We start from the raw sequence: 22,666 nt of genomic DNA, 5'->3' as shown, positions 1-22,666 counted from the left end.
TTATGTACACAGCCATGTATCACCATCATTGATGGCGATCCGATGGATACATCTGTTGTAGGGTTGTCACTGACTCAGACGTACTTATGTATATATATATATATATATATATATATGTTAAGATTTACATTATAAAGTGTAAATATGGTCAGTTTTGGTTGATGCTGTCACATATGGTCAGTTTTGGTTGATGCTGTCACATATGGTCAGTTTTGGTTGATGCTGTCAAATATGGTCAGTTTTCATGGTTTTGGTTGATGCGGACAAATAATTTTGTTATATCCATGAGTCAGTCTGAGATATCAAAACTACTGAAATAAGTTTACGATTCAAAATTTTGATTAAAAAGAGGACATGCTGGCACTATAAACTGATGCAAGCATAATTTTATTTTCCAATATTGCTTTCATTTATATTTAACAATCCATCCTGCTATAAAAATATAAGCTCGTGCAATATAAAATTCTACTCGGAACAATATTCCCCAATATTCATGCAATAACCCTATAATATAGATCATTTGTATTATCATGATTATACACTCCATCCTTACATAAAAATATTACAGATTTACTATGCGACTATAAGAGTTACATAAAAAAGAGCAAATATGGTCAGTTTTTGGTTGATGTGGTCAAATATGGTCAGTTTTGGTTGATTCAGTCAAAAGATTTTATTACACGACTCAGTCTGAAGTATAAAAACTACTGATATTTGTTTCTGATGCGATATTTTGAATAAAAATAGGAATTGCTCATTGGAGGATCAAGGGGAAGGGGTCCAGGGGTTTGAACCCCATTTTTTTAAACATCAATGCATTTGAATGGGAGCATATAGTTGCCCCCCCCCCCAGCCTTTTATAAATGGCTGGATTTGCCCCCTGCATGCTGGTACTATAAATTGATGCGAACAATTTTTTTTGCCAAAATTGTTGTAATTTGTATATTACAGTCCCTCTAGACCTAAAATTAAAACTGAAGTACTGTGCAGCTATATAGATTCGCAGAAAGAAAAAACAAATAATGGCAGTTTAGATTGATGCGGTCAAAAGATTTTTGTTAAACAGGTCGTCCGAGGTATGAACACTACTCGTAAACTGATATTATATTGGTTAATGAGGTCCGATAATTTTGTTATGTGATAACGAGCCATCCTGACTCCCGGAATAACAAATGTAAAACAATTCAAATAATAATGCCCCCCCCCCCCTAATAATAACGGCCTAATTTATGTACAGAAAATGAAAGAAAAACAAATAATTTATGTAACACATCAACAAAAGAAAATAACTAAATTACATGGTCCTGACTTGGAACAGGCACATACGTGCAGAATATGCCGGGGTTAACAGGTCAAACATGTTCTCTTGCCGATTATAAATCTGAAATAAAACCGGCAAAATAGCAAAACGTTTTATAATTCACTGGGGTAAAGCTGATGACCGTAACTGCATTCACGGTCATCCCAAGATGTCGGACGAAAAATTAGGTCAGTATTTTTATCGCCTGTTAAGGTGTTTCTACATCATTTTCTTTACAAATCATACATTGGTACGATGTAAATTTATAAAAGATTCACACAGAAGTCACAAATCTCTACCGAGGAACGTGTATAAAACGGGAAATTGGATTTGAAAAATTCGCTAAGATGACCGTAAATCATCTTTAAAATATTTTTAAGATGACCGTAACATATAATAAGGATGACCGTGATTGGTAAAATGATGACCGTAATTTCGAAAGGATGACCGTAATTTATAAAGGATGACCGTACCTTTCATAGTATAACCGTCATTTCTAAGAAATATCCGTATTTGCATTACCTTTGTTGTATCAAATAATTAATCGTGTTGGTGTAAGACGTATTTATAAGACAACATTAGTTTAAACAATATTTATTCAGATCATTCATCATGATACGATATTATACCGAGGCAATAATATTCAGGATTCAGAAACAAGCAATTTGCTTTTACAAATCTGTCTCCTTTACAAAAATAATACACTTATTGAACAATACATAAATATAAATACTGGCATGCTCTGTAATAAATATATGAATATGAAAAAGGTGAAAGAAGGAGAAGAAAAAATGTAATGATAAAAAAAACAAAAAAAACAAACAAACATGGATTGTTGTAATGAATACACCGTGAAATGCTTTGGTTCCTATTGAGTGATGAAGCATTAACATCAAGGGTTAAAACGTTTACTTTTAATAATATATTTCTGCACCAAACTAAATAAAAGACTATTTTGCTTATCTGAGAGTACCGTTGATCCAAAGAGCAAAGTTTTTGTGTTAACTTGGACAGGAAGAACTGAAACAGAATACAACAATTCTTGTCTTAAATTAGTATATATAGGACAAGATAACAGGAAGTGAGAATTTGTTTCTACATCACCACAACGACAATTTGGAGAGTCTACTAAGTTACGAAGGAAAAGTTGATTTCCTATATAATAATACGCTGGGATCTTACTATTTTGGGTACTAATTTGTTTTTTGAATAATGATAAAGATTCACATTTTCTTATGTTTAAGTTAAGAGTGTTCCATAGTTTTGTTGTTGCAGGGATGAAATATTCAGAATATAAACGGGTCCGTGTGTTGACTTGTGACATATTATTTCTCTGTCTTGTATTATGATCATGCCTACTGCCTACTGAATCAGGCAATAAGTCTTTTATTCTGTGATTGCGTCGTCTTTCAGATATTTTTTCCCATCGAGTTTCAAAATATAAATTGTTTATACTGGTAAGTTTAGTACCCCCCGTGACGATACGCACTGCGTCAAGCTGAATACTTTCAAGTTTAGCAATCCAATTCTGATTTTGAGAGTCCCAAACGATATCGGCATATTCAAGAATTGGGCAAACAAATGATATGTAAATTTTTTCAAGTCAAAATCTATCAAGAACATTTTTCATTTTTCTCATTATATTTATTCTTTTATAAGATTTAGAAACTATATATTCAATATGGTCGTTCCAGGATCCGTTGTTAGAAAAAAAGACACCTAGATGTTTTTTTTATACTTACTGTTTATAGCTCTTTGGTGTTCATATTTAATGGAGGATGAAAGGGTCTATTTTTTTTTTTGAAATTATCATACTTTCAGTTTTCTGGGCATTAAAATTAACAAGCCATTTGTTTTACCAACTATAAATCTTATCTAGATTGTCATTTACAATTTTAGCTGTTTCTATTGGATTGTCAACCATAATATATAATGAAGTGTCACCTGCGAATAGCTTAATTTGAGCTTGAATGTCTTCTACAATATCGTGTATAAATACAATGTATAAAAAAAAGGAGAGGGTCTAGAAAAGACCCTTGTGGGACGCCTGCATTTACAGGTAACCATTCGGAACTTGAACCGTTAATAACCACCCGCTGGACTCTATTTGTAAGATAATTTTTAAACCATCTTAGTAAAGAACCCGGTATGGCCGCTTGTCGAAGTTTAAATAGCAGTCCCTTATGCCAGACTCGATGAAACGCTTTACTTATATCACAGAATACTACCCTTATTTCTTTACCGCTATCTAAAGCCTTCCAAAATCATTCGAAATGTCAATTAATTGATTAACTGCTGAATCCCCCCGTGTAAAGCCCGACTGATTTTTCGTTAAAATATCATGGCGCATAAAGTGATTGTAAACATGTTTATATACACATCGTTCCATACACATTGATATTACACTCAACAAGGAAATAGGTCTATAGTGTTTAACATCATTCGGTCTATTAAAAATTTACTGCATTTACAGGTAACCATTCGGAACTTGAACCGTTAATAACCACCCGCTGGACTCTATTTGTAAGATAATTTTTAAACCATCTTAATTAGTAATCTTGTTGTTATAATCATCCTTCGATTTTCTTATTAAACTAGTAACTTCATTTCGTATTTTCTTAAATTTTGACCACTCTGATGGGTTATCATATTTTTTAGCCTTTCTGTGGATTCTATTTTTTTTCCTTATCTTTTTTTTTAACAACATTTGACTTGTTAGCCATGGAGGTTCATTTTTGCGAACCGTTATTATTTTATTTGGAATACATTTTTCAGCAGCTTCTATGATAGTTTTTGTTATTTCGGTTGTAAATTATTCAACGTTATTTAAGTTAATTACGGAATCCCAATTTCTTTCAGATAAAATGTTACGATATCTGTCATAGTCTCCTCGATCATATAGCCAAATTTTCCGCTTAAAAAGTTTTTTGACGACATTTTGGAAAGTTCAAAAGACTAATTACAGGACAGTGAGAACGTATTTGGTCTAGTAAAGGTGGCCCGACTCCACAGTAATTTATTATATGAGCATCATTTGTTATAAAAAGGTCTAACAATGATGACGACGATTCAGTAAAATGAGTAGGTTCATCTATCATTTGAGTAAGACTAAATTGGCTTAACAAAGGTTTAATTTTTGAAGACAACATTATCCTGAAGGTAGACAAAAATAAGACGTGCTTCAAATACATGGTTCGTCATATGTAGCATCCAACTACAAACCAAATAGTTAAAAAGAACTAACCGTTCCTCTATTGCGACAAACTCAACAAAAAACAATGCATACAAATATGGATATTTCTTTCAATTGACGGTCATCCTTTTAAATTTAGTCATTCTTTATAAATTACGGTCATCCTTAACAATTTACGGTCATCTTTTAACCAATTACGGTCTTGTTATGAATTGCTAATCCTGTTACGGTCATCTCTATTACGATTTACGGTCATCTTCGCGTATTTTTCAAATCCAAATTCCCGTTTTCTACACGTTCCTCGGTAGAGATTTGTGACTTCCGTGTGAATCTTTTATATATTTTCATCGTATCAAAGTATGCTTTGTAAAGAAAATGATGTAGAAACACCTTAACAGACAATAAAAAAACTGACCTAATTTTTCATCCGACATCTTGGGATGACCGTGAATGCAGTTACGGTCATCAGCTTTACCCCAGTGATAATTTAAATCGCTTTCTTACCCAAGCCTTTATATTAAGGCAAAGAGTTCTTAAAAATTATAAATCAACTCTAGCCGTAGAATTTATAAATCAATTTTAGCCGTAGAATTTATAAATCAATTTTAGCCGTAGAATTTATAAATCAATTCTGGCCGTAGAATTTATAAAAAACAATTCTAGCCGTATAATTAGAAATCAATTCTAACCGTAGAACTGTTCTAGAAGTAGAACTGACCAAATATTTGGTAAGTTCTAGCTAAAACTGTCTAAAACTGTTCTAGGGTAGAACTGTCAGGATCAGTTCTAGGTAGAACTGTCCAAATCAGTTCTAGCTAGAACAGTTCTCACCTAGAACTGACTAAAAGGTGTCAGGCTGACAGTTCTACGTACTGTTCTAGAACAGTTCTCCTGACAGATTTAATGAGAGGTTAGAAGTTATCTCCACTGTAGGTCGATGTAAAGGTCCTTTTCAGAAAGTTTATTACATCTGGATAATGAAAGATATAAAATCCCCTTTAATAATATGGTCAGAGAAATCACATGTTAACTACGATGTTTCGCAAGCTAATGTTGAATGTACACTATTTTTTTTATACTGGCGTTCTATTTAAATAACGTTATGATTGTATATTAACTTCCTCTGTTTAATACGTCATGTACGTGTCATGAATAGTGTACGTTTGAGTTTTATTATAGGTGAGCTGGGTCAATGATATTTGATCTTCACGTAGGGTTATACTTTGTTTGATTAACCTGTTCATGATAAAGTAAATATTTTCCCGTTATTGACAAAACTTACAAGTTATTTTGTACATTCAAAGTTTTTCTGGGACTTTCTTTTACTATTACTTCTCTAAATATTTTCTGTTGTTCAACATAACTGTCATCACTGACATTTTCTGCAAAAAAGTAAGATTAATTTATAATGTTACATATCAATCACAATTCTACAAAACGAACTATAGTGAAGGAAATATAGAACCTCCAATATTGGCGATGTCAGAAAGAACATGCATGTTTTTATTGATTTTGTATTTACATTGTATCATACATCTTTATTCGTTAAGTGTATACTCAATCGTGTTAATTTGTCTTTTGATTCAGTTAAGCTTTTTCAATTGATATTTTATTTTTGTCTTTCGATGTTTTGATGCTACACTATTGTTTCAGAAAAAGTTGAATAATTGGTACCTATTAAAACGTTTACTCTCGCTGCATTTGTTTGCATGTGTTCTAAGTCAGAAATCTGATGTTTAGAAGTTGCATTTGCTGATGTGTTTCATAAGTATTTATCGTTTCTCGTTTTCATATAGATAATACCGTTGGTTTTTTCCGTTTGAATGGTTTTACACTATTATTTTGGGGGGCTCTTTGTTACTTGTTGTTCAGTGTTGAAGCCCGTACTTTTACCTATAATGGTTTATTTTTATAAATTGTGACATGGACGGAGAGTTGTCTCATTGACACTCATGCCACATTTTTTTTGTATAGAGACAAGTCTAAACAAGAGACCAAATGACACAGAAATTAACAACTATTAGTCATCTTCCGACATTCAACAATAAGCAAAGCCCATACCACATAATCAGCTATAAAGGGCCCCGATATGACAATTGTAAAACAATTCAAACGAAAAAACTAACGGCCTATTCTGTGTACAATAAATGGACGAAAAACAAATATGTAACACATCAACAATTGAATTACAGGCATCCGACTTGGGACAATAACATGCATACAAAATGTGTGGGGATTTAACATGTTAGCGGGGTCCCAATCCTCCCTTAAGCGGGAACCTGGTGTAACAGTAAATCACAAGAATGAACTATAATAATCAGTTACCAAAGGCTTAAATCATCAGATGGATAAACATCTATCAACAACACAGAGAGGATGTGACCGGGTTCTTGTAAATCCCAACAACAAAAAGACACTAAGTACTGATATGAGAGTACTGACAGTTATTGACAGCTAATTCAAGGCCACTTACAACTAATATGTACCGATTATCTGGTTATCTGCATGTTGATATCGTAAAATATCAGCTGCGAGACATAATATGAAGCTTTTTGTCGAGTGAGCGTAGCGAACGAGATCAAAAAGCCTTCATATTATGTCAAGCAGCTGATATTTTACAATATCAATATGCAGATAATCTGATAATCAATTTATCGGGCTATATTTGTGTGTTTAAGAAGTGTTTTCTTTGTTTCACCAGCACACAAAAGATGACTTGATAAGTTCGGGTCAAAGTTATTAACGTCGGTTCAAACATTATGACGCCGCTGATATGTTCGGGTCAAAGTTATTAAGGCCGGGTCAACGTATTTGACGTCACAGAGACATAATACGGAATAATATTAAGAGCTGAACAGAGTGATATAGACAGTGGGACGACCGATAAATTACAAAATCATGCATCTAAGATTATATCTATTTAAACAAACAAAAAAAACTTTGCAAAGTTATAAGCTTGCAAATAACTAAAATATTTGGGTCAGTTTAGTATCAAATAAATCTTAAGGACTTTGGATCTGTAGAATCCTTGTTAAAATAAAATTGAGAAAGGAAATGGGGAATGTGTCAAAGCGACAACAACCCGACCATAGAGCAGACAACAGTCGAAGGCTACCAATGGGTATTCAATATAGCAAGAAACGCCCGAAAGTTTACCTTGAATAAAAAAAAAGGAAATTTTAATAAGAGGGTATGGTACGTTTGGCCTGTTGTTAAGATCAAAGTAAAACTGAGAATCGAATTGGGGAATATGTCAAAGAGAAAATAACCAGACCATAGACAGATAGAGCACACAACAGCCGAAACATGTTTTACTTAGTCGTATTGTTGCGACTGTCCCAAGTCAGGAGCCTCTAGACTTTGTAAGTCTTGTATGTTTTATTTCATTTTAGTTTATTTCTATGTTTTTTAATTTATTTTGTTTAATTCTGAAAAAGGATGGAAGTCCAATATACGGAATTTAGGGTGTTTTGGGTGGGAAAAACAAGGAATCTCCCTAGAAGGACATATAAAAAAAAAAAATGTTTTTCGTGACTGTTGCAATTCATACTACATTTTCCGTCAAAAATGAAATTGGTTTAGAGTGTCCTCATTATACATGTTATATAAAAAAAAAAAATTTTTTAATGACAAAATTGTAATATCTCTAAATTGTACCGATATAGCTCCTTATTAAAAATATTATGGTCAAGTAGACCGGTGGCTCAATCAGTAGAGCATAGAACTACGAATGAAATATTGTTGTCAAGGTAGTGTTCGAATCTCGCTCAGACTTTTTGCATTTTTTGTGTTGTTATATTAAATTTAAATGTTTCTATGATCATATTTTGTCGGATGTTTGCTTTATTCATAGAGCCATTCTGGTTCATTTTGACTATATAGTATAAATCATTTTATTAAACAAAAATACTGTATCGCTTAATGTGTGCATTCTACACTTACTCTCTATTCATGTGTTTACATTTATAACATACATGCAAGGAACAACTGCTGTCAAACTGAAGTAGGTGCCTATACATAACCAATAACACGATAATTGATTCTAAAGCAATGCATCCCAAATGGTGCATGTGTAATAAACACATAACATAAAGTAAGGCCATTGTATACAAGTTTCAAAACAACACAAACAATTTTTCGAAACTTTTTTTGAACATGGTATAATATGTAACAAATGCAGTCAACAGCAATCAGTTTTGTCGCCAATTCACTAACTGTGCAGATACTAGTACTAAAATTCTTATCACCGTCCCTTCACCGGTGTCTAAGTCATCAGAAAATAAGACAACACAACAGAACAAATCGATTACACTACAAATCGTGATTGTATAGGTAAAACATCAAGAAGCTGTTGCATCTGTATCACAACGAAGGGCCGATTTGTTAAAATGCCAGAAAAGGCCATATAACATGTGTTAGTAACACAAGGTGTTCTATGGCCAGCTGATGTAAGATGTTTTCTGGTTAATATATATATTATCTTATCTTATAGACGATAAAACATTAAAAGACCAGGACAAATACAGATATACATATATTCAGAATGAGAAAAACAACATCCCGTTAACATTAAAACCGCATGATAAAAGTCGAAGAACGACGTGAATGGCAAACAAATTTCTACAAAACTCTACATAGACCAAAGATCAACACAAAACACACTAAAACTATATGTGTCATCTTGTGTGCCCACGGACGGTTAAGCTCAATCTGTTTCAATGGTTACACCCGAGTGTCGTACGTGGAAATATTTTGGTGACATGTACTCTTAAAATTATGAATAAGTACTGGCGACTGAAATAGACACAAAATATTTTTTTATAGCACCGTATCGCGAATAATGTTATCTTTAAACTTAGTCGTGACACAACTCAATAGCAACATCTTTTGTAGTTTAAGATTTTTAGTGACTATACATGTACATGTTTAGGATCAGATCAGAAAATTTCCAATTAATTTGTGTTCCATTTCTGTTTGTAACATAGTGATACTTTTGATTCGCATGGCACGGGTTACATGTTGATAAGACAACCGAACTGAACTCTTTTTTGGAGTTTCCCTAGCGTTTGTTTAAAAGCATAAAAATCGGTAAACTACTTTGCCCCTTATGTTTCTTTTAGACATACAGATAAAATAGCAGCCGACTTAATTAAGTCAAGAAATCAAAGACACGGCTATCAAAGGTTGTGCTCTATGAACTATTGTTTGTCCGTGGGTGTTTTCCTTTTTTGGCCATGACGTTTTAAATTCAAAGAACATAACAGAAGAAAGAACCATCAGCAGTGGGATAAAAATGCTAGCCCTAGCTTAGATATTAAATCAATTATACAGACCAGACTGTATCATTGTGTATGGCACAACTACCACGACAATCGGAAATATTCCACAGACTACAGTTATGTGATCATGGCTAGTGTATTCTGTCTAACAGGGATGGGTTTTTTCTTGACTTTTATTTAAAGATATTTTGAGTTGAAAGCAGCAGGACAAGACGGTATTTTTTCAATACAGGGTTCTTTTGATATTTGTCCTAGAAATGCTCTGATGTTTCAGTTATTTTATGTCCCCCATTTATAAATTGATATTGACAAATTGTATTTTGCAATGACGAAATGTTTTGAAATTAATGTCCAATGATGTTGGATAAAAGCTCGCTATATGTAGTTCACAAACATTTCATAACCCCTGTTTTGCACAACACGTTAAACGTCCGAAGTTTAACATTCATATTCGCAATGTTATTAGCTCACCTGGCCCAAAGGGCCAAGTGAGCTTTTCCATCACTGGTTATTATCTTGAATATTATTATAGATAGAGATAAACTGTTAACAGCAATTATGTTCAGCAAAGTAAGATTAACAAATAAGTCGAATGACCAAAATGGTCAATTGACCCCTTTAGGAGTAATTGCCCTTCATAGTAATTTTTTACAATTTTTCGTAAAGTTTTGTAATCTTTTACAAACATCTTCTCCTCTGAAACTTTTGGGTCAAATTTAACCAAACTTAGTTACAATCATTATTAGGGTCACTTGTTTAAAAGATGTGTGCGGTGACCTGGCCAACCAACCAAGATGACCGCCATGGCTAAAAATAGAACATAACAGTAAAATGTAGATTTTGGCTTATAACTCTGAAACCAAAGCATTTAGAGCAAATCTGACATGATGTTGAATTGTTTATGAAGTCAATGTCTGCCCTGAAATTTTCAGATGAATTTGACAACTGAGTGTTGGGTTGCTAGCCCCCCCCCCCCCCCCCCCTCCTCCTATTGGTAATTTAAAAAGAAATTTTGCCGTTTTTTGGTTATTATCTTGAATACTATTATAGATAGAGATAAACTGTAAACAGCAATAATGTTCAGCAAAGTAAGATCTAAATATAAGTCAACATGATCAAAATGGTCAGTTGAGCCCTTAAGGAGTTATTGCCCATTATAGTCAATTTTTAACAATTTTCACTAATTTGGTAAATTTTGGTAAATTTTTACAAAATATTTTCCTCTGTATCTAAAGGGCCAAGTTTATTTTAGATAGAGAAAATTGTAAGAATGTTCAGTAAAGTCAGATCTACAAACACATCACCATCCCAAAAACACACTTTTGTCATGAATCCATCTGTGTCCTTTATTTTATATGCACAAAGACTATGAATCCATCTGTGTCCTTTGTTTAATATGCACATAGACCAAGGTGAGCGACACAGGCTCTTTAGAGCCTCTAGTTATAGAATTCGTGGCTTAAGAATTTTGTCGTGTTCTTTAAACACTATGGACCAATACTGACATTGGAGATTTGCTAAACCTTCCACTTACGAACATACATTATTCCAGCCAAGGGTCAGAACATCGTAATAATGTTTCCACATTACAAAAGTCATTTGACGTCTAAATTACTGATTTAAGTTACGTATAATTAGTGATATGTTATATTATCCTGCATAGAAAAAAAATATCTTGCGTCACTTGTCAGTTTGGGATTGAATAACCGAAAATTTCTCCATTTTCAAACGAATAAAATGTTGTTTTATCATAAAACCTATATTTTCAAAGTTGTTAGTTTATCTTAAAATGATTTATACAAAATAATTTAATAGAAATCGTCATGACATTATAAAAATTATAAAAATTATAAAAATTCAGTTATAATAGATATAGGAAGATGTGGTGTGAGTGCAAATGAGACAACTCTCCATCCAAATAACAATTTAAAAATTAAACCATTATAGGTTAAAGTACGGCCTTCAACACGGAGCCTTGGCTCACACCGAACAACAAGCTATAAATGGCCCAAAATTACTAGTGTAAAACCATTCAAACGGGAAAACCAGCGGTCTAATCTATATAAACAAAACGAGAATCGAGAAACACGTATATATTACATAAACAAACGACAACTACTGTACATCAGATTCCTGACTTAGGACAGGTGCAAACATTTGCAGCGGGATTAAACGTTTTAATGGGCCCAAACCTTCTCCCTTTTTCTGAAACAATAGCATAACATCACAACATAGAAAAACATACGATAAAATATCAATTGGCAGACTTAACTCAATCAAAAAACGTATGATTACACAATGAACGAATAAATTTGATCTGCGATATCTGAATACAAATGCACAGTTAATTAAATATTAGAGACAAACATTCATGACCAAAAGGCTAACAAACAAATTCAAACACACTGAGAAATATTTAACCAATCAATGTTCACTTTAGAAAAAAAACGGTTTTTTATAATCTTGAAGTTTATACAAATGTTGTAAGAATAAGTGAAAAATTGAAGATAATACAAATAATCAAAGCTGGTATACAGACAATATAAGTATGTTTTGAAATAATTTCTGTTGTCTGTTTTGCATGTACCGAATTCAACATACATAGCAAAAACTTAAGTTTTCACTTTCATTGAGGTGTTTTAGATGGTTATATTAATAAATACATATTGGTTCATAATTTTCTATAAATTTTGTTAAGTTTTGACAGACTTTGTCCTTATTACTTGAAATAAACAAATCATTTAAATTTTAAAACTACTCCCCTTTTTGTAAAGTCGCATACGTGTGTCCGGATATCTCATTTAATGATGGGTTTCCACTTTTTAGTGGCAAATTCATTAAAGAAGAAAATGAATTCAAGTTTTTAAGCATTCTACAGTAGAAAGGGTATTTGAATTGGAATTAGATATTCAATGTTGTTTTTCCTTGAAAACGACATGTGACCTTTGATCATGATTTCTGAAAAACTGCACAATATTTTCTTTTGATGACCAGAAGAATCCCAAAGTACACATATTTCCGTATCCAATGATATATGATATAGCCGTATAACATTTTTGACGATTAAATTTCATAAATCAGACTTTGGTCACCGGCCTATGTAGCACTGACACGTTTTACAGAACTTGCAAATAACATGGTTTGGTATTTCACAGTGCATCTATAGTGCACGTGCCATATTTAAGAAGGTTTATATCTGTTACAACTATTTGGAAAGACCAACATACATGTATCATTTTCTACAAGTTTTATGTCTGTAACAATTTTAAGGAAAGACCACCATACATGTATCATTTAATAAAAGGTTGATACATATTTTCCATACATCCGTGATACGCTATTTACATGACATCAAGTTACTAATAAGTTTTGGTGATCAAAGTCTGTTTTTGTAATATATGGTTGTTGTCATGTTTTGCTTTGTTTTTAGGTTATAAACCACAATTAATCTTCTTACGTGATTAAAGTGTTTATTACATTGACGTTTAATTGCAGTAAGCCCTCCGTGACTAAAGCTTATGAACCGCAAAACAAAAGAGCTCTGTTTTTTTTTGCTTTCAGTTTGACAACTATATATGAAGATTTGTCATGTCATGAAATAGATGTAAATCGCAATACTTGTTTATTTCAGCTAGTACAGGCTTCGTCGTACACTTTCTATTTATTTATATGTTTATGTATGTTTATATAGAGTTAAATGACTGTCGACATTTTTTGCTGGTCACTGCGATGGTTAATTAGATGGCGTCTAGACTTAAACATGCACTAAATGTTGATATATATTATCGAGCCCATGCATTGACAATTGTTTATTTAAGACTTTCTATACATTGGATATACTTTTTAGTATGTTATACAAGAAATATTAAAATTTGAATCAAAACAGTGAACATGAATTTGACTCTTTAAAGTAGTTGTTATTGAAAGTTTTGTAGTAATTTACTATCACTAGATTAATAATTGGGTATATTGCATAAAAATAAACTACTGAAAATGCACTTTATACAATAATTAACATTAAGTTATCCGTCTTGACTACAAAAAAAGTTATATTTCTGCTAAAAATAAAATTTTTAATTTCTCTGAGGTATGTGAAATAAATGTTTATTCAGGCTTTGGTTCTTTTACGTCCTTTCGTTTTCAGCGTTGAAGATATATGGCGTTTCATAGTACGACCTTTGCATATAGTCTTTACCAGTACTTATATTAATGGGATAGTTGACACATTTAAAACATTTTTTTCAATAATATTACTTTCCATATAGCTATATAAGTTCTACTTTTTCAAACATATATATTTGAATGTTTAGTGCAAATTTGCGAAATGATAGAAAATATACATTCTTTGAATCCAAATACATCCTGAATAAGAAGTTGATGGTTTTATTAAAAAAAAGTCTTAGTCCATATTTTAGTGTGATATCGTTCCTTACAATTTTCTACAAGTTGCAAATACACATTGAAAACTTAGTTAATACAAAATCGTGTCATAAAAAAAAATATTAAGTAACTACATCCTGATATTTTATTTTGTTCATCCTGCATCACATTTAAATAATGACAAATTTCAGAGTTTTCATTCCTGAAGAGGAGGATTTGTTTCCAAAAATATTACACTTATGTTACTGGGGGCTCGGGTGTCTTCCTTCTACTTGGTTTTTGAAGTAGCAGATAACGCTGGTCTAGATCTTTGATGAAATGTGCAAGTTTTGAGAGTACTATGAAATCTATGTGTAAGACTTTTGATGTTAATATAGAAAACATGTTTTATCATAATAACGGTTATAATAGTCCAAGTACACCATATCTGTGTTTGAAAAAAATCAGCGTTGTTAAATAAGGGGAGATAACTCAGAGAACGTATTTTTATAATAAAGAGTGTTTTGAATTTACCTTTGTAGTAAAAAAAAACAAGTTCGGTGAACCCCCTTTCTGTCTCATATGTGAACGCATACTATCAGAGCAATATTCTCACATTTTATCTTAAAATTCTAAAATGCAGTTTTCTTTTATCACACATAATTTGATCTTCCATACATAATCTATACAAATTCTGACAATTTTGCACATCCTGTAGCGTGAAAAAAAGTCCGGTGACTCATACTTTTACTAAATCCTACAATTTCATTTCCAACTTGAGTAATTCTTTATATTTATCAATACACACCTAAATATATTCGTTGGTTATTTGTTGGTATGTATATAAATATATTGGCGAGGAAAAATATGTTCTACTTACCAACATCTATTTCAGGAGTCACTTTCACTTGCTTGTTGCTTATTTGAATTTGATCGTTGAGTTTCTTTTCATCCTGAAACAGAAAGCTATTTGATTCAATTACAAAGCAAGCGGAACTTAACGAAAAGTTCTCTTTGATTATGATGTTTACTGTAAATTTCATTTCGAAATGAATACATGATCATTATTGATACAAAGATTCAAATCTCATCAAAAATACTAAGTTTAGTAAGTAAGATTCTTCACGTTTTCCTAAATACACACGAGAGACAAGAAATATCAGTCATAGATCTTTAAAAAATACAGAAAAGTAGTTTGATCTGAGAATATTTTAATGTGTATCATATCCTTCAACCTGAGACTTTCTTTCCGTTTTGAGTTGCCTCATTTCTGTTATCCTGGCTTGTTTTATTCAATAAGATACAAGATTTGAACAACAGTGGACTATTCGTGATACAGTTGTTTCTTTCGGTAAATACAAAAGAGTGTTGTCACTTTGCAGATGGAAGTGAGTTTTTGAGCAGCAGCAAACTAGTTTAAACTCCTTGTTTTTGATATTTCCGGTGCCAATTTTTGTTGATGTGTTTAAATAAAGGATAATGACCTTTATCACAGTATTTGTGTATTGACTTTCTTTATGTGTCCTGTTTTGAAATACTAAATAATCCTGAAGTCAACTCACTGCAAGGCAAGGGTAAGCAAACAATTATCCATAAATTTTCATACCAAAGATAAAACGTGATTAAGTATGTTTAAATTGTAACAAACACAAGTACATGAAGTAGTCAAATTGATATAAACAGAGTTGGATCTTTACAGAATACAGAAAAAAAACTGCAGTATGTCTCTGAAAGGTGTCGATTCAAACGATAAGTTGGTAGTTAATGGTATCAGAGAAAAAAAACCCAGCTCAGTTAACTTTGTTAATTTTGGAAAATCAATTGTACAAATTACCATAAAAGAAGGATGAAAGATACCAGAAAGACAGTCAGACTCAAAGATCGAAAATAAACTGACAACGCCATGGCCAATAATAAAAAGACAAACAGACAAACAAGAGTTCCATAGACATAACATGGAAAATTAAAGACTAAGCAATACGAACCCCACCAAAAACTGGGGGTCATATCAGGTGCTCCGGAATAAAAAGCAGATACTGCTCCACATGTGGGACCCGTCGTGTTGCTTATGTTATTACAAATCCAGTAAAAAGTCTAATTCAGTAGGCCACATTTGTGAAAAGGGAAGGGTATTGCAGTTAAGACAGAGGGAACATATCGGTTATACCGTAACTGTCACCCAACTCGTAATGGCATTCGTAAAATGTACGAAGGGATGAATTTTTACTTCACATAAAAGACGCTTCATACGACCTTGACAATCGTTATATTGTTGCACAAACAATAAGATTTGGTCAAATTGTTCCTGGCTCAGTTAAAAGATGTTATATAAATGGGATAGAAATATAAAACAATGAGCAAATTGCTGAAATTTCATGATACCGAACTTTAATATATTCAATACAGGTTTATTCACACATAGTTGGGGAATCAAATAAAATTATTTGAAAGGTGCTTTAAGAACAATATGTCAGTAAGCAATGGAACAAGAGATAAAACTTCATTAGAAAAGAAGTTTAAGCTTTTGGAATATTGAAAAAAACATTACAAGTGATGTTGCATTCAAATATGTGTATAAAAAAAAATAAAAAAAAACGTACTTATCAAGCTAGAAAGGCAGCCTCGTAAATTTAAATGGAATATTATAAACTGCAAATTTAAAGCACAGACCTGAATTCATGGAAAACAAATTTACACATGTTGTCAACATATACTCATTTGATTAGAAATGTTGTATGCATTGCATTTGTTTTAGTTCGCAATGCTTTCCTAAAGTTTGGAAGCATTTGATACTTGAGTTTTCTGCAAATGTCGACCGTTCTATAAAATATGACTTATTGACCTCGCTTTAAAAGTAAACCCAACGCACACAAATTTAATTTGTCAGAAAAATGCATTGTAAAGCGTATAAAAACAAATGCAGATGGTTGCCAAAAAGCATTTTGTACAAGAGATTTGATTCAGAAAAATAAATGACAAAAGTTTACTCTACATTTTGTTAAAACGCAATGGAAATGATACTATGTTTACCTGAAATTTGTTTGCATCGCTCATTTGTTACAGCTTGTTTCAAAGAGTATGATAAACAATTCAACTATCATTTGAATATATATATTCCGTTGACGTTGCTAATGACTGGACAGTTTTCCTCTCACAATGGTGAGAGCCCCTGATCTCTCAATTTTTGTAATATTATGCAGACATTTATTTAATATTTAGATACAAACGTGACTAAAGGAAATTTAGTTATACGTCCTGACTTTTATGTTTATGGAGCGCCCAAAGAGCCAGTTGGATATTTAAAATGTAAAAAGAAACCCAACCTGAGAGTGTTTAAATGAGGGTGAGACCCCCTGGTCTTTCAATGTCCATATAATCTAACTAAATCATAGACTCTGTATATAAAGGTTGTATAAGAAGGACTTTCCAGAATAATGTCATCTTCGATATCTAAGGAGGGCATAGATTGTCACTTTTCAGCTAATAATTGTCAAAATTTTAGGACAAATAGCACAGGGCAATGGTGAGAGCCTCCTTATCTCTCAATCTTTCTAATAGGTAGATACAAATGTGACAAAAAGGAATAGGGGTACACTTCCTGTCTTTCATGTTTACGGAGCGCCCAAAGAGTCTGTAAGATATTCAAAATATATAGTGAAAACCAATCTGAGACCATTTAAATAAGGATGGACCCCCCTGTTCTTTCAATGTCCATCAAATTCAATTAAATCATATACTCTGTATATATAAAGGTTGTATTAGAAGGATGCCCCAGAATAATGTCATCTTCGATATCTACGGAGGGCATAGATTGTCACTTTTCAGCTAAAATTTTAATCAAAATTTTAGGACAAAGAGCACAGGGCAATGGTGAGAGCCCCTGAACTCTCATTCTTTCTAATATTATGCAGATATTTATTTAATAGGTAAATAAAAACGAGACTAAACGAATTTGGGTACACTTCCTGTCTTCTATGTTTATGGAGCGCCCAAAGAGCCAGTTTGATATTCATAATAGTGAAAACCTACCTGAGACCGCTTAAATGAGGGTAAGAACCCCTTGTCTTTCAATGTCCATAAAATTCAAGTACATCATAGACTAGGTATATATAAAGGTTGTATTAGAAGGATATCCCTGAATAATGTCATCTTCGATAACTACAGAGGGCATAGATTGTCATTTTTCAGCTAAAAATTGTTAACATTTTAGGACAAAGGTCACAGGGCAATTGTGAGAGCCCCCTGATCGTTCAACCTTTCTTACATTCATTTAATAGGTAAGTACAAAAGTGACTAAAAGGAATTTGAGTACAATTCCTGTCTTCCAAGTTTTAGGAGCACCTTAAGAGCCAGTTAGATATTCAAAATATATAGTCAAAACCTACCCGAGACCGCTTAAATGAGGGTGAGACCCCCCGGTCTTTCAATGTCCATAAAATTCAACAAAAAATAGTTGATTCTGTATATATAAAGGTTGTGTAAGGAGGATTTTCCAGAATAATGTCATCTTCGATATTTACGGAGGACATAGATTGTCACTTTTCAGCTCAAAATAATTGTCAAAATTTTAGAACAAAGAGCACAGGGCAATTGTGAGAGCCCCCTGATCTCTTGATATTTCTAATATTATGTTGACATTTTTTAAATAGGGAAATAAAAACGTGACTAAACGGAATTCAAGTACACTTCCTGTCTTTCATGTTTACGGAGCGCCCAAAGAGCTAGTTGGATATTCAAAATATATAGTGAAAACCAACTTGAGACCGCTTAAATGAGGATGAGACCCCCCTGGTCTATGAATGTCCATCAAATTCAAGTAAATAATAAACTCTCTATATATAAAGGTTGTATTAGAAGGATTTTCCAGAATAATGTCATCTTCGATATCTACGGAGGGCATAGATTGTCACTTTTCAGCTAAACATTGTCAACATTTTAGGACAGAGGGCACAGGGCAATGGTGAGAGCCCCTTCATCACTCAATCTTTCTTATATTATGCAGACATTGAGTTAATAGGTAAATACAAACGTGACTTTAAGGAATTCAAGTACACTTCCTGTCTTCCATGTTTACGGAGCGCCAAAAGAGCCAGTTTGATATTCAAAATATATAGTGAAAACCCACCTGAGACCGCTTAAATGAGGGTAAGACCCCCTGGTCTTTCAATGTCCATGAAATTCAACTAAATCATAGACTCTGTATATATGAAGGTTGTAATAGAAGGATTTTCTAGAATAATGTCATCTTCGATATCTACGGAGGGCATAGATTGTAACTTTTCAGCTAATATTGTCAAAATGTTAGGACAAAGGGCACATAGCATAGTGAGAGCCCCCTGATCTCTCAATCTTTCTTATATTTTGGAGACATTAAGATAATATGTAGATACACACGTGACTAAAAGGAATGTGGGTAAACTACCTGTCTTCCATGCTAAAGAATCGCCCAAAGAGCCAGTTGCATATTCAAAATATATAGTGAAAACCTACCTGAGACCGCTTAAATGAGGGTGAGACCCCCCTAGTATTTCAATGTCCATAAAATTCAATTAAAAAAAAAACTCTGTATATATCAAGGTTGTATTTGATGGATTTCTTAGAATAACGTCATCTTCTTTATCTTTGGAGGGCATAGATTGCAACTTTTAAGCTAAAAATTGTCAAAATTTTAGGACAAAGAGCACAAGGCACTGGTGAGAGCCCCCTGATCTCTTAATCTTTTTAATATTCTGCAGACATATAGTTAATAGGTAGATACAAACGTGACTGAAAGGAATTTGGGTACACTTCCTGTCTTCCATGTTTTTGGAGCGCCCAAAGAGACAGTTGGATATTCAAAATATATAGTGAAAACCTACATGAGACCGCTTAAATGAGGGTGAGACCCCCCTGTTCTTCCAATGTCCAAAAAATTAAACTAAATCATAGACTCTGAATATATAATGGTTGTATAAGAAGGATTATCCAGAATAATGTCATCTTCGATATCTACGGAGGGCACAGATTGTCACTTTTCAGTTAAAAATTGTCAAAATTTTAGGACAAGGGCACAGAGCAATGGTGAGAGCCCCTGATCTCTCAATTTTTCTAATATTATGCAGACATTTAGTTAATGAATATGGGTACACTTCCTGTCTACTATGTTTACGAAGCGAAATCTAAGCCCTAAGTCGTCGAATTTTATAGACATTTAAACAACAGGGTGTCTCACCGTCATTTAAGCGGTCTCAGGTTGGTTTTCGCTCTATATTTTGAATATCCAACTGCCATTTTGGGCCCTCCTCAAGCTTAGAAGACAGAAAGTGTACCTACATTACTTTTAGTCAAGTTTGTATCTACCTATTAACTAACTGTCTGTTTAATGTCAGGCAGATTGAGAAATATGGGGGCTCTCACCATTGCCATGTGCCCTTTGTCCTGACATTTAACATTTTTTAACTGAAAAGTTACAATCTAAGCCCTCCGTAGATATCGGAGATGACATTATTCAGGGAAATCATTTCGATACAATCTTTATATATACAGAGTCTATGAAGTCGTCGAATTTTTATTGACATTTAAAGAATAAGGGGGTCTCACCGTCATTAAGCGATCTCAGGTAGGTTTTCGCTCTATATTTTGAAATATCCAACTGGCTGTTTGGGCGCTCCGTAAGCATAGAAGACAGGAAGCGTTACCACAATTTTTTAAGTCACGTTTGTATCTACCTATTAACTAACTATTTGTTTAATATTAGGCATATTGAGAAATTTTGAGGTCTCACCATTGTCCTACAATTTTTATTTTTTTTAACTGGAAAGTGACAATCTAAGCCCTCCGTAGATATCGAAGATGACATTCGTCAGGGATTCATTTCTATACAATCTTTATATACAGAGTCTATGAAGTCGTCAAATTTTGAAGAACAAGGGGATCTCACTGTCATTCAAGCGGTCTAAGGTTAGTTTTCGAACTATATTTTGAATATCCAACTGGCACTTTGGGCCCTCCGTTTACATAGAAGACTGGAAGTGTGCCCATATTCCTTTTAGTCACGTTTGTATCTACCCATTAACTAACTGTCTCCTTAATGGCAGGCAGATTGAGAAATATGGGGCTCTCACCCTTGTCCTGTGCCCTTTGTACTTAAATGTTGACATTTTTTTGCTGAAAAGTGACAATCTAAGCCCTCCGTATATATCGTAGATGACATTATTCAGGTAAATCCTTTCGATAAAATCTTTATATATACAGAGATTATGAAGTCGTCGAATTTTATGGACATTTAAAGAACAGGGGGTCTCACCGTCATTTAAGTGGTCTCAGGTATGTTTTCGCTCTATCCAACTGGCACTTTGGGCAGACATGGAAGACAGGAAGTGTACCAACATTCCTTTTAGTCACGTTTGTATCTACCTTTTAACTAACTCTCTGCTATATATCAGGCAGATTGAGAAATATGGGGTTCTTACCATTGCCCTGTGCCCTTTGTTCTGAAATTTTGACACTTAAAGCTTAAAAGTGACTATCTAAGCCCTCCGTAGATATCGAAGATGACATTATTCAGGGAAATCCTTTCGAGACATTCTTTATATATACAGTCTATGAATTCGTCGAATTTAATGAACATTTAAAGAACTAGTGGGTCTCACAGTCATTTAAGCGGTCTCAGGTATGTTTTTACTATATATTTCTTTTTTGGGGCTTTCCATATATATTTCTATTTATATTTCTAAATGTTTTTAGAGTGATCGGTTTTGTTTTTGTTGTCGTTTTATTGTTAAAAATATAAATTGAAAAAAGACAAATATGCATCTTACATAAGCATTGATAAGGGGTAAATATTCGAGGACAACGAGAGTTAAAGGTGTCATAAAACGATTGTTTATGTATCTTTTCACTCCGTTCAGCAATGAAATTCATGCATCCAATGTTAAAAGATATTATATTTTTTTAATGATTTTTCAACAAAATTTCAATACCGAACCGACTACTAGCAGCCGGTTGGATAATGAATGTCAAATTTTGAATAACGAACCGGCTGTTAACTTCAATTCCATAAGAAAACTGCTTAAAATTTAATTTTGCTAATATGCTTTTATATTTCTATTGTGCTACCTCGAACGATAATTTGTAATCAGTCATATGCATATACACTCCTGCATGCAAAATATACCTTCGGTAAAAGTTTTAAATTTTCTGTCGAACATTCGAACAATTGGTTTATGTTGTAAACACATTATTTATGCTATGTTAATTTAAAATGCCTATCGTACGTTTTTATAGTTATATTAGTATTTTATTTAGAAATGAAATTGATGACGGTATTACCTAATTATGTTCATCTGGACTTCTCATAATTCCAACAGGAAAGACACATGCAAGTAGTGCCTCCGTTTGACTATACAATTCATAAATACGAATACATATTTGTTTGTAATAAGAAGGATGGATCTGAATTTTTCATGTCGGGAGTAGGTAACACTCTTTGCATGATTGCAATAAAATTAACGAAATCTATAGGTTACCTATTGCCAATAGCTATACTTTGTGATT

At 33.0% G+C, this 22,666-nt stretch overlaps 1 protein-coding gene across 1 annotated transcript in view; it reads right to left on the bottom strand.

Annotated features, from left to right (window-relative positions):
* Positions 1-5,771: 5,771 nt before the first annotated feature.
* The window catches only part of LOC134727840 (uncharacterized), a 36,354-nt gene continuing 19,459 nt past the window's right edge, over positions 5,772-22,666 (bottom strand). The window contains exons 4-5 of the mRNA XM_063592232.1: positions 15,012-15,084; positions 5,772-5,875 (exon numbers count right to left, since the gene is read on the bottom strand). Coding sequence (XP_063448302.1) covers positions 5,772-5,875; positions 15,012-15,084 — 177 coding nt within the window. The remainder of the gene's footprint in view (positions 5,876-15,011; positions 15,085-22,666) is intronic.

This window comes from Mytilus trossulus, chromosome 8 (assembly GCF_036588685.1).
Source record: "Mytilus trossulus isolate FHL-02 chromosome 8, PNRI_Mtr1.1.1.hap1, whole genome shotgun sequence".
Classification (NCBI taxonomy): Eukaryota; Metazoa; Mollusca; class Bivalvia; order Mytilida; family Mytilidae; genus Mytilus; species Mytilus trossulus.
The sequence above is the reverse complement of the archived record's forward strand: the minus strand, read 5'-3'. Positions and strand labels throughout refer to the sequence as shown.